Source organism: Pristiophorus japonicus, chromosome 8 (genome assembly GCF_044704955.1).
Source record: "Pristiophorus japonicus isolate sPriJap1 chromosome 8, sPriJap1.hap1, whole genome shotgun sequence".
In the NCBI taxonomy this organism is placed as follows: domain Eukaryota; kingdom Metazoa; phylum Chordata; class Chondrichthyes; family Pristiophoridae; genus Pristiophorus; species Pristiophorus japonicus.
This window is the reverse complement of record NC_091984.1, coordinates 26,100,760-26,118,129: the sequence shown is the minus strand read 5'-3', so window position 1 is coordinate 26,118,129 and position 17,370 is coordinate 26,100,760. Positions and strand designations below refer to the sequence as shown.

General features: G+C 42.1%; 1 protein-coding gene across 4 annotated transcripts in view; it reads right to left on the bottom strand.

The window, feature by feature from the left end:
- Positions 1 to 17,370, bottom strand: part of btbd8 (BTB domain containing 8) — a 94,583-nt gene that overhangs the window by 70,855 nt on the left and 6,358 nt on the right. For all 4 annotated transcript variants that reach the window (XM_070886597.1, XM_070886595.1, XM_070886599.1 and 1 more), the window contains exons 3-4: positions 15,831 to 16,034; positions 989 to 1,299 (exon numbers count right to left, since the gene is read on the bottom strand). In XM_070886597.1, the coding sequence (XP_070742698.1) occupies positions 989 to 1,299; positions 15,831 to 16,034 (515 nt within the window). The remainder of the gene's footprint in view (positions 1 to 988; positions 1,300 to 15,830; positions 16,035 to 17,370) is intronic.

Below are 17,370 nucleotides of genomic sequence, written 5' to 3'. Positions count from 1 at the left end.
TTCTAGTTTCCCCCACCAGTGGAAGCATCCTCTCTGCATCCACCCGGTCAAGCCCCCTCAATCTTATACATCTCGATAAGATCACCTCTCAATCTTCTGAATTCCAATGAGTAAAGGCCCAACCTACTCAACCTTTCCTCATAAGTCAACCCCTCATCCCCAGAATCAATCTAGTGAACCATCTCTGCACTGCCTCCAAAGTTTATCCTTTCGTAAATATGGAAACCAAAATTGCATGCAGTATTCCAGGTGTGGCCTCATCAATACCTTATATAGCTGTAGTAAGACTTCCTTGCTTTTATACTCCACCCCCTTTGCAATAAAGGCCAAGATACTATTGCCCTTCCTGACCACTTGCTGTACCTGTATACTATCCTTTTGCATTTCATGCACAAGTACCCCCAGGTTCTGCTGTACTGCGGCACTTTGCAATCTTTCGCCATTTAAATAATAACTTGCTTTTTATTTTTTTTTCTGCCAAAGTGCATGACCTCACACTTTCCCACATTATACTCCATCTGCCACTCACTTAGCCTGTCTATGTCCTTTTGCAGATTTTTTGTGTCCTCCTCACACGTTGCTTTTCCTCCCATCTTTGTATCGTCAGCAAACTTGGCTACGTTACACTCAGTCCCTTCTTCCAAGTCATTAATATAGATTGTAAATAGTTGGAAGCTGACTGTTCTTTATAGACTAGGTTACCAAGGGACAGCATTTAGCTGAAGGGGAGAAGGTTTGTGTGGGGGGGGGGGGGGGCAAGATGAAATCTGCAGATTTAATAAAAACTTTAAAACAAATTTTTAAAAAAAGGTCTGAAGTACTTTCTTAATGAGGAACTAACTTTTCTATATCATATATAATGCAAAGAAAAGATGAAAAGCAAAACTTTAAAAGCCCATAGAATTTTAGGAGTGCAAGAAAGCAGTGAGTTGGGCAGGTTGGGGAAGAGACAAATGGAAAAGAACTTGCTGATTTAGTAGTCACCCACCTTCAAATACAGTTTCACACTTTTCTTCTATATCCTCAAGCATATCAAACATTCCATCAGGCATGTCATCCTCCAACAGGCTTGAGGTCAACATCTCTTCATTTAGTCCAGAGGACCCGTCATCAGGAAGAGGCCAACTAGATGGCATGTTCCCATCAACACCTTTTCCATTGCACATTACAACATTATGAAAATTAGCACTATTGATAGAGAGATTGTGGTCTTCCGTCAATCTTGCTCCATTGTGCTCTTTGTTCAGAAGCAGCTCTTCTTCCAGATGACTCACTTTTCGATTGGCTGTATAAACTTGCCTATTGCAGAAGGAAAAAATGGAAACAATTTGACAAATGGCATTATCTCGCAGGTCTCTGCATGTTACAACAACATGCACCTAATCACCTTCCTGTGAATACAAAGACTACACAGGGACCTCTGCGATATAAATCATACCCGGATAATTAACACTGCCAACCGTTATCGTCAGCAGCACAGGAGAGATATAAATCATTTTCCACAGTTCTTAATATACTCAGCACGCATTGAGTAGGCCAGGATGAAAAGAGCTGGGTAAAGTATATACAATTTAACTGCCCTGATAACACATTCAATTCATCTATTAAACGTCTTGTGCGTGCATGCACTTCCTGTTGCCATGATTTTCAGTCATGTTTTTATGTTATAATTTTACATTGAAATAATGTTTCAATAGATAAAAAGCAAAATACTGCAGAGGCTGGAAAGCTTAAAACAAATGTCTGCCATCTTAGACCTGAAGTGGCAACTGGCCAGCTCCGGTTTCTCCATAGATGCTAACTGACCTGCTGCGCATTTACAACTATTCTGGTTTTATCTTTTTATAAACACTTAGAATGGAATCTGTGCATGTCTATCTAACTATTCATCAACTGAGTGAACATGATGGGCAAATTACTGCTATCCATTAATCATAACCACATTTTAACCTCTACACTGCCATAGCTTGGTCTAAAACAAGATGTATGTACCTGTACTGAGTGTACCATTGCTTTAAATTCACTCAGTATTAGTTTCAGTTGGTATCTATTCAGGGATTTTATAAAAGATATATATTTTCTTTTAAAAACAGAGCACTGGTGGCATTAAAGGGACTAAACTATCGGAGCTGTCAAGCCCAACAATTTAAGGGAACTGAATCAACATTAGTAAGATTAATTCAGTCATCAATTCGAGTTGTTCAAAAAACCATATCATTTCAACTGTAGAAGCCAACTGCATTCAGATACACAGTCAGGCTCAATTCAACAATTATCACTGCAGACCATTTAAAACGCAGGAATATTCTTTTTTAAAAAACGGAGATTTGTTTAATAAAAGCAATCCTTACAACTACTTGACTTTAAAAATCTATGTTATCCTCTCCAATTATACCGCTTTAGTATTTCTTTGTAATAGTCTTGTCCACTGCTCACATTTCCCATACTTGGTCATTTCTATTTTTAGAAATAAAAGCATCCTGTACTCTGCCATGTAGTACAAGTATCAGTTTCTGAAAGGGACATATTTAGAATTAGCTCTTCCAGATCCATGCAGTGCATCTACCCTGCTCCCCCACACCAGTTTACAAGTTTAATTTAAATGTCAATAATTTCTCACACTGTAGCTTTTTCAGTACCTCACCTTGGAGATCCTGTCTGGCAAGCTAACCACGAATTTATGTCCCATCACCAAACTCCCTACAGATTTATAAACCTACTGAAAGGCAGTAGCCAACCTTCAGTTTCAGATTTATTTAGCACTATATAGTTTCGACTGGCAATGGGTAGCTCCTTGCACGGTTTCAACATCAGCTGTCTCCCATGGACTTCCCACAGGTCATGTGAAGGATTGGAGTTCAATCAAAATGGTAGTAAATGTTGGTTTACATGTGCAAAATCTGCAATTTAATACATCAAGTAATATAATCCACTGCATGTACTTTTCCAAAGTAAAACAAAAAATAATTCTTCCCAAAACTCAAATGTGGAACAGCATATGGCAGTTCTGAATGAGCAGCTTTTGTGTCAGCTATTAAAGGCCACTTCCTCCGATTCAATCACATCACTATTTTGTTCTAGTGTTTACATGTTAAAAACATGTGTTCCTTACAGTCATGGGGGGGGGGGGGGGGGGGGGGGGGGGGGGAAAAGAGAGAAAGAGAAAGGGAGAGTAAAGAGAAACTAAGTGAGGCTAGGTGAGTGGGCAAAAATTTGGCAGATGGAGTATAATGTTGGAAAGTGTGAGGTCATGCACTTTAGCAGGAAAAAAAAAATCAAAGAGCAAGTTCGTTAGATATATTCAAATGGGAGTTAGATGTGGCCCTTACAGCTAAAGGGATCAAGGGGTATGGAGAGAAAGCAGGAATGAGGTACTGAAGTTGCATGATTATACTGAATGGTGGTGCAGGCTCAAAGGGCCGAATAGCCTACTCCTGCATCTATTTTCTATGTCATTATTTAAATGGAGAAAGATTGCAAAGTGCCACAGTACAGCGGGACCTGGGGGTACTTGTGCATGAAACACAAAAGGATAGTATGCAGGTACAGCAAGTGATCAGGAAGGCCAATGGTATCTTGGCCTTTATTGCAATGGGGATGGAGTATAAAAGCAGGGAAGTCTTGCTACAACTATATAAAAAAAGGTATTAGTGAGGTCACACGTGGAATACTGCGTGCAGTTTTGGTTTCCATTTTTATGAAAGGATATAGTTGCTTTGGAGGCAGTTCAGAGAAGGTTCACTAGGTTGATTCCGGGGATGAAGAGGTTGACTTGTGAGGAAAGATAGAGTAGGTTGAGCCTCTACTCATTGGAATTCAGAAGAATGAGAGGTGATCTTATCGAGATGTATAAGATTATGAGGGGGCTTGACAAGGTGGATGCAGAGAGGATGTTTCCACTGACAGGGGAGACTAGAACTAGAGGGCACGATCTTAGAATATGGGGCCAATCATTTAAAACAGATGAGGAGAAATTTCTTCCAAGAGTTGTTAATTTGTGGAATTCGTTGCCTCAGAGAGCTGTGGAAGCTGGAACATTAAATAAATTTTAAGACAGAAATAGACAGTTTCTGAAACGATAAGGGGATAAGGGGTTATAGGGAGTGGGCGAGGAAGTGGAGCTGAGTCCATGATCAGATTAGCCATGATCTTATTAAATGGCAGAGCAGTCTCAAGGGGCCGTCTGGCCTACTCCTATTCCTTATGTTCTTATGTTCTAAAACATTTGCAGCTCAAGTGCCAGCCTTGACTCAGTGGCAACACTCTTACCTTGGAGTCAGTAGGCCAAGGGTTCAAGGCTCAACCCAGAATCTAGACTTATACCTAGGCTGAGGTAGCACCATACAGTCAGACATGCCGTCTTTCAGATCAGATGTCACACCAAAGCTTCATCTGCCTTCGCAGGTGGATGTAAAAGATCCAAGGACACTATTCAAAGAAGTGTTTATCCCTCAATCAACATCAGTATAAATTTATCTGGGGCTTTGCTGTGCACAAATTGACATTTCTCTACTTTACAACAGCCACTATACTTCAAAAGTACTTCATTGCCTCTGAAGTGTTTGGAATGTGAAAGACGCTATACAAATGCAAAGCTTTTCATTGTATTTAAAACATGCCATTCACATTCTAATTTTCCCTTTTCAATACGTAGTTGTACAGCCATTCGAGCAAGACAAGTGGAGATGTCGCGGCCTGAAATTTGGTTGCCGTCAGATGCAACTAGTAGCAGGAAACCTTCCACACCAGTCCCATACACAAAGCATGATTTCCTCCATAATACAAGGGAATCTATATGAACATTGTAATCTCCTGGACTGAGGTTTGGCTAATGTGCCCCCCCCCCACTCCTCTCCCTCCTTCTTCCCCCTCCCCCTCTCCCTCTCCCTCTCCCTCTCCCTCTCCCTCTCCCTCTCCCTCTCCCTCTCCCTCTCCCTCTCCCTCCATTATGAGATCCAGCCTGCAATTCCTAACTGTGGAGAAGCTCCCAGAAGACATAGTTGACATAGTCACAAACAATACAAGTGTCATATACTCTGAAAAACAGATGTGGAAGAAGAAACACAACTTATTTATAGTTAGTCACTTTGAGTCTCATCATTAATATAGTTTTAAAAGCAAAACCGTTGGGACAGAAATAAGATGCATTATTTGTAGTTGGTTTAATTCCTATGATTATGAATACTTTTTGAATGGATAGTGAAGTGCCGTTGAGGCCACATTGAACAAGGAACACAACATTGAGCTGATTAGATTATAAACAGTTGAAATTGAGACTGCTGAAGTTCCATGGGACACCAGGTATATTTATCAGGTGGTAGTTTGGCCTCCTCATGCTGTTAAGGTGCAGTAATTGATCCTTCCCTTTGCTCTACCCCACCCCCCCCCACCCACCAGCTAAACAACTTCATCAGGCACTGACTCCATCCTCGCTCCCCAACTTCTGTCTGAGGCTGAACCACATTGTTCACAATCTTGGTGTCATATTGGACCCTGAAATGAGTTTTTGATCACACAGCCGCAATATAACTAAGACGGCCTATTTCCACCTCCGTAACATCACCCATCTCCTCCCTTGCCTCAGCTCATTCGCTGCTGAACGCACTCCTGGCTGGCCTCCCATATTCTACCCTATGTAAACTAGGGGTGATCCAAAACTCTGCTGCCCGTGTCGTAACTTGCACCAAGTCCTGTTTACCCATCACTCCTGTGTTAGTTGACCTACATTGGCTCCCGGTTAAGCAATGCCTCGATTTCCAAATTCTCATCGCTTCCAAATCCCTCCATAGCCTCGCCCCTCTCCATCTCGAATCTCCTCCAACACCCCTCCCCTCCCCGCCCGAATCTCCTCCAACCCCTCCCCCCACGAGATGTCTGCGCTCCTTTAATTCTACCCTCGAGCTCCCTGATTATAATCGCTCATCTATTGGTGGCCGTGCCTTCTGTTGCCCTTCTAGGCCCCAAGTTCTGGAATTCCCTGCCTAAATCTCTCTGCCCCTCTTTCCTCCTTCAAGACACTCCTTAAAACCTACCTGTTTGACCAAGCTTTTGGTCACCAGCCCCAATTTCTCCTTATGTGGCTCGGTGTCAAATTTTGTGTCTCTCAATATGCCTTGGGAAGCACCTTGGGACGTTTCACTATGTTTAAAGGCGCTATATAAATACAAGTTGTTAAGTAAAGATAACATTTAAAAAAATGCAAAATGGATGTGGATCATAATATTTTTGCAAGGGGTCACAGTCTAAGGATAAGGGGTAAGCCATTTAGGACCGAGATGAGGAGAAACTTCTTCACTCAGAATTGTGAACCTATGGAATTCTCTACCACAGAAAGTTGAGGCCAGTTCGTTAGATATATTCAAAAGGGAGTTAGATGTGGCCCTTATGACTAAAGGGATCAAGGTATTGAGAGAAAGCATGAAGTTGCATGATCAGCATTGTTGAATAGTGGCGCAGGCTCGAAGGGCCGAATGACCTAGTCCTGCACCTATTTTTTATGTTTCTACAGATTTAAAAATACATTTTAAAATCCCCTCTTAAAAAAAAAAGGAAATAAATTTGCTGAGCATTTCTGAATTTGAACAATTTGCCATTATATAAATTGTACAATTCACCAGAGTCTGAAGGATGTGGGCTCATGTCCCACTCCAGGGACTTGAGCACAAAAGTCTAGGCTGACATTCCAGTGCAGTGCTGCACTGTCAGAGGTGCCATCTTTCGGATGAGACGTTAAACCGAGGCCTCGTCTGCCCCCTCAGGTGGACGCAAAAGATCCCATGACACTATTTCGAAGAGCAGGGGAGTTATCCCGGTGTCCTGCCCAATATTTATCCCTCAGTCAACATAACAAAAACAGCTTATCTGGTCCTCATCACGTTGCTGTTTGTGGGAGCAAATTGGCTGCTGCATTTCCCACATTACAACAGTGACAATACTTCAAAAAGTACTTCATTGGCTGTAAAGTGCTTTGTGATGTCCTGTGGTCGTGAAAGAATATATAAATGCAAGTCTTTCTTCCTTTCAATTAAAAAAAAAAGTTAACCAGCAGGATTTTTTCCCTTGTAAATGTAGGTCATAGATTGTAAATTATGCCTTCCCACGGGTCACTGAATCCATGCATGGTTTTATCTGAATAGATGCAATTAAGGAGCTGAATGATTTTTGACATACAGCCAGTGTACAAATAGGATAATGCCCCTGAACCATTTTACGGCTCCATTATTCAGATCTTTACAATTGGTTTTCACTCGCTTTTAAAAACTAGAATGCAATCAAATCAGGCGGAATCTATCCACTACTACTGATGCAGCAGTTCCACATCAGATTGTGCATCATTCACCAATCAGACATGGCTTCAGCGTAAGATGCATTTTCTTTCTACTGGAATGCTCAGATTTTTAAAAAAAAAGTTAGCCTAAAGCAAATTCAGTGCTTCAAAAAAAAAACTTAAATTATGCAACTGAATCAAGGAACTTTATACTTTTTAAGTACATAAAAAATAGGAGCACGAGTAGGCCATTTGGCCCCTCGAGCCTGCTCTGCCATTTAATAAGATCATGGCTGATCTGATCATGGACTCAGCTCCACTTCCCTGCCTGCTCCTCATAACCCTTATTGCTCAAAAATCTGACTATCTCCACCTTAAGTATATTCAATGACCCAGCCTCCACAGCTCTCTGGGGTAGAGAATTCCACAGATTTACAATCCTCAGAAGAAATTCTTCCTCATCAGTTTTAAGTGGGCAGCCCCTTATTCTGAGACTATGTCCCCTAGTTTTAGTTTCCCCCATGAGTGGAAATATCCTTTCGGCATCCACCTTGTTGAGCCCCCTCATTATCTTATATGTTTCGATAAGATCACCTCTGATTCTTCTGAACTCCAATGAGTAGAGGCCCAACCTACTCAACCCATCTTCATAAGTCAATCCCCTCATCTCCGGAATCAACCTAGTGAACCTTCTCTGAACAGCCTTCAATGCAAGTATATCCTTCCTTAAATGCGACCATAACTGTACGCAGTACTCTAGGTGTGGTCTCACCAATACCCTGTACAGTTGTAGCAGGATTTCTCTGCTTTTATATTCTATCCTCCTTGCATTAAAGGCCAATATTCCATTGGCCTTCCTGATTACTTGCTGTACCTGCATACTAACTGTGTTTCATGCACAAGGACTCCCAGGTCCCTCTATACTGCAGCACTTTGCAATTTTTCTCCATTTAAATTATAATTTGCTTTTCTATTTTTTCTGCCAAAATGGATAACCTCACATTTTCCCACGTTATACTCATCTGCCAAATTTTTGCCCACTCACTTAGCCTGTCGATAATATCCCTTTGCAGATTTTGTGCCCTCCTCACAATTTGCTTTCCCACCCATCTTTGTATCATCAGTAAACGTGGCTCCATTACACTCAGTCCTGTCATCAAAGAATTAATATAGATTGTAAATAGTTGAGGCCCCAGCACCGATCCGTCGCACTCCACTAGTTACTGTTTACCAACTGGAAAATGACCCATTTATCCCGACTGTTTTCTGTTAGTTATCCACCCTGCTCATTACATCCTCAAAGAACTCTAGCAAATTTGTCAAACATGATTTCCCTTTCATAAAAGCATGGTGACTCTGCTTGATTTGGAAAAGCATAATTCAATGTCCTGCTACTGCTTCATTAATTTTCCCCAGAATTTTCCCAACGACCGATGTTACGCTAACTGGTCTATAGTTTCCTGCTTTCTGTCTGCCTCCTTAAGGTGAAGGAAAATGCACAATGAGCAAAACTTTACTTATAAGGGCTAATCGATCGCTCTGAACAGGGACTTAACCTCAGAATTGCTTGCAGAATGCAAAAAAAAAGTTTGACGCCATTAGTGAGTTAACTGCCACATGTTCCATTTAACATCCTGCCCATAGTTCAAAACTGGAATTCAGAAAACTCTATAATCCTGCTTCCAAGAGGGGTGTGGACTGTGCAACCCTCCATCAGCACCGCTGCTCTCCGCAGTGATCTGTAGCTGGCAGTTCCCCTCTCCACCCAGGATAGAGAATGAATTCCTCCCTCCCAATGGGAAACTCCAACAATCCCAGTCCCTGAAGTTCTCAGTATCTGCAGGACATCGGATCAAAAGCAACTCAGATGATTATTTAATACTTCAAAAACAAAAAGCAATCTCTGCACTGATAGTGCTGCACCTTCCCTAGCTTTACACATCCCTAGTTAGTTTGTCAAATAGAATAGTTATACAGGTGCAACGTCCAAAAATACGGAACTCCGAAAACTGGAATTGTCAAAAAAAACCTGACATTTTGCGCATAGCTGATGGAGTCGTCTAGAATCCGGAATTATTGTTTGAAAACTGGACATTTGAGGTGCAAAACCCAAAATCCAGCACAGATTCGGTCGAGGATTCCAGATTTCAGACAAGAAAATAAAGTCTGAAATCTGGAATCCTCGACCAAATCCGTACATGATTTCGGGTTTTGCTGGATTTCGCACCTCGCCACTCAAAACCCAGCACGGATTAGTTCGAGGACTCCAGATTTCAGACTATTGATTTTCTTGTCTGAAATCCGGAAAAACCCCAAAACCAGAATGGACTAAATCCCGAGGATTCCGGATTTTGGACATTCTACCTGTATACTCTAACTGGACCTCAACTGGAGTACTGTCCAATTCAGGGCACTGCACTTTAGGAAGGATGTGCTGGCCTTAGAGGGGGAGCAGAAGAGATTGACAAGAATGGTTCCAGGGATGAGGGACTTCAGTTACGTGGATAGACTGGAGAAGCTGGGGTTGTTTTCCTTTAGAGCAGAGAAGGTTGAGAGGGGACTTGATAGGTGTTCAAAATCATCTGGACAGAGTAGAGAGAAACTGTTCCCATTGGCGGAAGGGTCAAGAACCAGAGGTCACAGATTTAAGGTGATTGGCAGAAGAACTAAAGGCAACACGAGACAAAACATTTTTTTTTTTCTAAACAGTGAGTGTTTAGGATCTGGAATTTACTGCTTGAAACGGTAGTGGATACAGATTCAATTATTGCTTTCAAAAGGGAATTGGACAAGTACCCGAACAAAATAAATTTGCAGGGCAAGGGGAAAGGGCGGGGCATTGGGACCAGCTGAAGTGCTCTTGCAGAGAGCCGGCACGGGTCCGACGGGCCGAATGGCCTCCTTCTGTGCTGTAACCATTCTATGATTCTATTTAGCAAATCTGAGGTTCTTGCTCTGAAAGTCTGGCTGTCTTTTTTTAAATAAACAAACTTGACAAGCATTATTTCCCAGTACTCAGAAGGATAATTTTAAGGTTACGGACCAGGAAGCACGCCTGAAATGATACAAAATCATAATTCATCCCTATGAATTAAAAATTAGTTAGAAACAGCAGAAATAGTTAGCAACCCCACTATTAACTTTAAAAATACAGTGAAGCAATTCTGCCGGTCAATCCAACTGCAATGAACAGCAACTGGATCCATAATATGTCTCACTTCATTAACTACCCACTGCCTTCAACTTGTTACTAACTCAAAGTACGGTTGTTCAGTTTAGAAAGGAAAGTACACTTTGTTGTGGTTAATATAAGCTTTCACAAAGAGCAGTTTTAACAGTCTGTTCTGAAACTGAATGGATGAGAGTTATTTCCTGCATAAAATGAATCTAAATTAGTAATACTACTCTTATAATAGTGATGTTTGGGTGTTGATGAAAGGCTGCCCAAATATTATACAGCACCTCACCCAGCTCAAAAGGTCTTTGGTATGAAAGCTGGGTGTGTGGGGAGTGGTGCTGGGGTGGGGGGGGGGGAAAACAGGGACTGAGCTCTTTATACTCAGAACAGTACAAGTCTGGTTCTGCCAATTTGAAGACAAGTAGTTCTTTTCCCACATTACAACAGTGACTACATTTCAAAAGTATTGCATTGGCTGTAAAGCTGTGGAGACATCCGGTGGTCATGAAAGGTGCTTTTTAAATGCAAATCTTTTTTTAAAAACCGCAGTGTATTTTTTCCTTAAACTTAGCAGGATAATGATGACTGTTTTACCGTTCCTTTGAAGGGGGGCATAACACAAAATATTTATATCTGTTGGGCCATTATATATTCAGAAGTTGAAGTCTCAGCTGTGCCTCTCCACAGTGGCTCCAGCACAGCTTCCGAATGAATTCAACTTTGTTCTCATCTTCCCTCCGGGGGGGGGGGGGGGGGTGTGTGTGCAGGGTGCAATGAGCAAAAGGGGTTGACTGGAAGTGTTTGGACAGGCAGTCAGGATGCAGAGGAGAAATGTTACTATCTCATTCCAGATCACATCGTCATTTCTGGTTTAATTTTTCCTGGCCATTAAAGAAATGTTTACATATCGTGTGCTAATTTCAACAGTACTTGGAGTGCAGAGCCAGTTACTGTTTATTACCTGATGTGAAGTATCCACCTTGAGCAGTGATTTTTGGATCTGTGGGGGTCAACGCCTTCAATTGCTGCTTTTGTTATACAACAGAGCACCATTCTGGTGTTGGTCTTATGATGACACAAAGTTCATTTTAGTACTGCCCGAGTAATAATCAGGTCTTCAGTTAGGATACTTTCTTATACTGTATATTGAGTGGGGGTGGGGGGGGGGGGGGGGGGGGGACATTTTCCCACTCAGACACCAAGAGGAGAAACTAGTTCTTTCTACCTCAAGATAAAGTATTTTAAAATCAAAAACTATTATAGCAATGCTGTAAAATGTTTGCAGAAATTGTGTGGACATTATTACATGCCTCATTCCTGCTCCTGACAGCAACTTGGAGATGAAGTACATGACAGCAGATTGGGATATATGGTGGACTCTGCCTCTCACTACATGGCTGGTAAGCTTATCGCTCCGCCCAGCAGTCATGTCCCTGAAGAGGATTCTCCTTGTGTATTCTTGACACTGGCTCAACATTTGTGTCCCAAAACCAGAAGATTGTCCTCTTTAGTGAAGGAACTTTGAATAGTGTGCCTGGTAGCCGGCAAATGACAATTCCTGGTCTTCAGATTCAACAGATAACACCTCCACATACTCAATCCAATTAAAAAAAGAATGAGTATCCGATTAATAACTAAAATGCCTCATGCAATTTGAAGGAACAGCAAAATGAAAGCAGATTCAGCAGAATTAAACCGATTACTCCAGTCAGAAGCAGAATGGGAGGTCACATCCCTCACTCTCCACTAACAACCCTCTTACTTTCAATGAGTGTGTCAATCCGCACAGCTTTTATTGAAGAACTGTTTAATAAAGCCTCCAGAAGAAGGAAGTAGTCTGCAGTTAGCCAGCACCTTGGGACGTTTTACTGTGTTAAAGATGCTGTATAAATGCATGTTGCTGTTTGCACCCCTAGGTTGTGCTGTGCGAGGCCGACACTGGGGGCTTCTGGGGTCTAGTTGTCAACCGATTTACCTCTGATTTCTACTTTTAACAATACAAATATAAAAGCACTGAATTTGACGCAAATACAAAATTATTTTGTTTATTTATTTTTTTTAAAAAGCTCAATTTTTTATTGGGCTTGGTGGATTTCTGAAGTCAGCACAATTCCACGTCTCAAGAATACACCATCTACACCAATCTCCACAGCTATTCTTGAAGAATTGATTAATAGACCTTCCACATGAAAGAAATAGTCTGCGGACTGGGAATACAGTTTGGAATTTGCCCAAACTACATTTTTGCAATATTGAATTCAACATGCCTCCCTCCCGCTCTGCCGAGCGGGCCAGAATCCTACATCTATGCTAGTTACTATGGTAATTTGAAGTATTAGTTGGCTATTCAAAAAGGATGGGGAAATTGTTCTGTACAAATCAAGCATTCCACACCATTGCGAGAAGATGCTGCCTTGCCTTGCACATCTGAAGATCCAGGTATTGCTCCATTCTAATCCCCTAGCTGGGGGCTTACCCAGACATCGAGAAGCCTCATGCTCAAACATCAAGAGGCAACAACTTTTGATCCACAGCATGGTCTTGGGGAAGGGGACAGAAAATCTTTCCATCGGTCTCTGCCACCCCCGCGACACAAAATGGACCGCAAGTTTATCAAGCATCAGCAGATTAGCTGTCTGCACTTTTAAAAAAAAATCTGAACCAGTTTAGCTTTGAGTAGCTTCACTAAAGTTGCAAACCCACATTTATGGTGTTAAAAAAGCTGCACCTGTGTTATTTTCCATTGCTGAGCTGCAAAGGGAAATTGATTGTACTCTCCGTAAAAACAGAGTTCTATTCAGATTTATGTAAAACAAACCAACTGTTGGCTTGCAGCTGTGCCTGTTTTGATAGAGTGCCTTTCAGTCTGCCTTCCACAAAGATGAACTCATGCGCAATATTTTAGTAGCTGGTGTACAGAGCCATGGATGAACCGCTTAAGTGAGCCACTATTCAAGGCACATGCAATAAAATGAATCCGTTCAAACACAGCTGAACAGAAAACGGAAGGGCGAGGACCGCAACCAAGTGGGTCACAAGGATGCCGGTCTCAGGATTGTTCTGCAACATAGGCCGAGTAAGGCCATAAGAGAAAGTCTGCTGGTTGTGTGGTTACCACAGATTTAGACAAGATATCGCATTTCCTAGTCCTGATCACAATAAATGGGACGTGCAATCACAACTAGATTTCAGGCAGTAAATGTTGCATTCTGGATCGTGGGGACGCAAGGTCTGCTTTTGGGCGTGAGCAGTGACCGTGAACCAGAGAGAATATCTGACATATCACCTAAAATCACTCTTCCAGCAGGATCTGGGTAACATTCAGACATCAGCTGACAAATGGCAGTAATAAACATTTCGACCAGAAAGCCCAGTCAATTTTCCAACCTTCAATACCACCACCATTGCCAATATCTACATCTTGGGGGTTATCTACTGACCAGAAACTGGACCAACTACATCAACAGCGTGGCTACAATAGCAGATTTGTAGAAGTTGGGTACCCTGATGTGTAGCTCGCCTCCTGACCCCTCGTAGCCTCTCCACCATCTACAAGGCTTAGGAGCGCGATGGAATATTCACTGCTCGCTGTATGTATCCCCCTTCCCTTAGACTGGAGAGCCACCCCCTCCACCACAAGCTCACTTGGCTGTAGCATGTACGATCTGCAGATATAACACAGCAATTCACCAAGATCACTTCTTACAGTACAATTGCCAAGAGTACCCCACTAGACGTCAACCCAGTATGGAGGCCATATGCTGGTCTCTGCTCGCTAGGGCTGTCTGGGGTGGGGTTCCAATACCACTTGCTGAGGCAGAAATTCAAAGCACGAAGTCAAAGGCCCACTCCTCAGGATGTAGTGAATCCTGTTAAAGCAGAAGCATTTAGAACACTGATCACAAAAGGGGAACTAGCTTTACTCGGGATAATCTTGAGGTGCCCTTGCTGCATGATCTGTTAAAATACATCCAACTATAACCCATGATATTTGGCCACAACCTACTACAGAGCAAGTGCAGTTTTGAACAGCCGTTTGGGTTAATCAGTAAAGAGTGGATTAAAAGGAATGGGATTACCCCTGAACATTAACAGCAGAAACCATTTAAATTGCTGCTTTCTCCATCTGCTTAGGATGTTTTTCAACCCCCACGAAGAAATCTAAGTTTATAAAAAGCTGAAAATTAAATTTAGAATGTTGTAAGTAATAAGTGTCCATGCACAAGACAGACAGATGATTATTGCACTAAGACCATTATTTTTAACTTAATATTTAAAGCATTATTCATAATTGCCAACATTTTGCACAAGTAGAGTTGGTTTTGGAACAGTGATGACATATGCCTTAAATATAATGGGGTCAGAATTGCCCCCCTCTTCAAGGTCCATTACCGCTTCTATGAGGCGGTAATGGGCTGGGAAGGTCTTTCCAACCGGGAGCAGGCGGGTGGGCCGACCCATCAGAAATTGATTCATCAGCCGACCCCTTACCGTCTGTCGGCAACCCCTTTCCGCTCCATGAGGGAAATTGCCCCACCGCTCAGTGCCCTCGACAGCTTTTCTCGGTAAGAAGCTACCAGTGACTTGGCAGCGTGTCCGCCCTTAAAGGGGAGGGCGCACCGCCGTGGCCGGCATGTTATTTGAATTGTCGGACGAATCTGAAATCGACCCAACAATGGTGGCCACAGGTTCGGCCGGGCTGCCAAAAGGCAACCTGGCACCCCCTCTTGGGTGCTGGACCTCTGGCCCCGCCCAAGCCCTCCCTGGTGGCCCAGTGGACACCACTAAAGTGGCTGCAGAGTTCGCAGCAGCCCTCCCCTTTAATTGAAGGGGAGGGACGCCAACGTCCAAAAGCACTTCCGCCCCCAAAACACCACCTCTTCGAATGAGAAAAGCCAAAGAGGGCAATTTCCCTCTATTCTCCACCCCATGGATTCGACTGGAGAATATTCACTTTATTCAAATTATCCGCCCCGTTTGGGGTGGAGGGCAATTTCGGCTCCAATGTTTTTTTGCCTCATACTCCGATGCAATTCCACAGAAACCTCACCCAAATGGTCATTCCTCATATTCAAGGCTAGACATTACAACAGTAACTACATTTCAAAAGTACTTCATTAGTTGTAAAGCACTTTGACATGCATGGAGTTCATGAAAGGCACTATATAAATACAAGTTATTTCTTTAAATGGTCAGCAACACCAGGTGGGGCTGGAAGGGAAAGGGCTGACTTAGCTTTGTGACAGGAAAAAATGCTCATTGCTGAGAAATTTGAAATCTGACATTGAGTGTAGTTTGGAAAGCCTTTGAAATAGCTTTAAATTTAGCAGCAAAACAAATCTCCCACACACATCAGCATAGCAGGTAACTGTTGGAAACACTTACTGCAAAAAGTATTTAAACTGTGAAGGTCTGAAATTCTCGACATTGATGATTTGCGGATAGTTCTCAGCATCTTGTTTCAATTGTTTTCCAGAAATTCTCAGGAAAAATTCTGGGACCCTTGCGAGCATCACTGCTTTGTGAGCCCTGAACACAGCTGCGCCCACATGGAACGTTACATCTGCTTGATTTCCTTCTCTAAGAAGCCTTTAAAAACAGAAGGGTAGAACAGGTCACTTAATTCAAATTAAGGTTTTCCGTTACAACAGCCTTTACTGATTGGTCCAGATTTCTCAGAGCTCTTTAGGCTATTTGTTATTGAATAACTAAGTGATAGGGGCAGCTGAAATATTCCTTTTGTAATGAAGCACAGTATTGAGCATCGCAAAGTATTAAAGATTAACGTGGTAATATCCAAAGAAGCTACTAATCCCAGTGTAAACAAATTGATTTGGAAAATAAGATTTTACTAAAATACATTACTAAAGGTTGAGAGAGAGAAGATAGTTACTGGTTTACTAGCTGCACCCCCCTCATCTTAAACCATCACCTATGATATGGAAGACTAGTGTGCATTCATATAGCTCACCATTCCCTCTTTTCTTTTGCTTTTAGGAACACCCAGTCAACCAACACTCAATGCATCTTCCTGCCATCTAAGAAGATATTTAGACCCGAGAGAGAGAGAGAGAGAGAGAGAGAGAGAGAGAGAGAGAGAGAGAGAGAGAGAGAGAGAAGGAAGGCTGGGGGTATTTTTTAATAAAGATCTCTTGCTGGGAAAATGCATCCTACTACCACTCATCTTAAATCAGCCTATCCCTTTTAACCCAATTAAAACCGGTAGTGAAAGGTGGGGGGGGGTTGAAACAAAGTAGAATAGAAAACCCAACACAGATTGTTCTCACCCATTATTCCTTCCACTTACTCTCCCTCAAAAAAAAATCTACCTTCCATATTCAGTGTCACCCCAAAATAGACTATCCTCGATACCAAGGAAACATAAGTCTTGCTCTCTCCCAGTTATCCAATTTTAATTCTCGCCCATGGACAATCAGACCTAAACAGGTTAGGGAAAACCAGAGTGCACGTTGCCAATGAGGTTCAAGACACAAATGCAGAACTTAGTTAGAATCCTTCAATTTTTGAATATTTAGAAAAAGATCCTTCAATCCTCAAGAGACGGGGAACTTCTGTGGCACCTGATGTTTCATTTAACAACCAGCTCCTTGTCAGACTTGACTGGGATGAACCTAAAATGTTATTCCAATTTTCTAATGAGAAAATCAGTCACTCAAAAGAGAACAATTCACAGATTAATTTTTAATTGTTTATACACCAAGACATTCATCTCACTCAACCATAACAGTGCAGGAAATTACTGTTACAGGTGGCACATTACATTTTGACCATTACATGAAGTTTCCTTTGCTATTAGCAAAGTTCCAAGTGCACTTGCTCCAAATAATTGCCACTTAGAGATCACTGGATTGATTTCCTTTTCCCTATACATATGTTTCATCCTGTCTCCATTATGTATGAACAC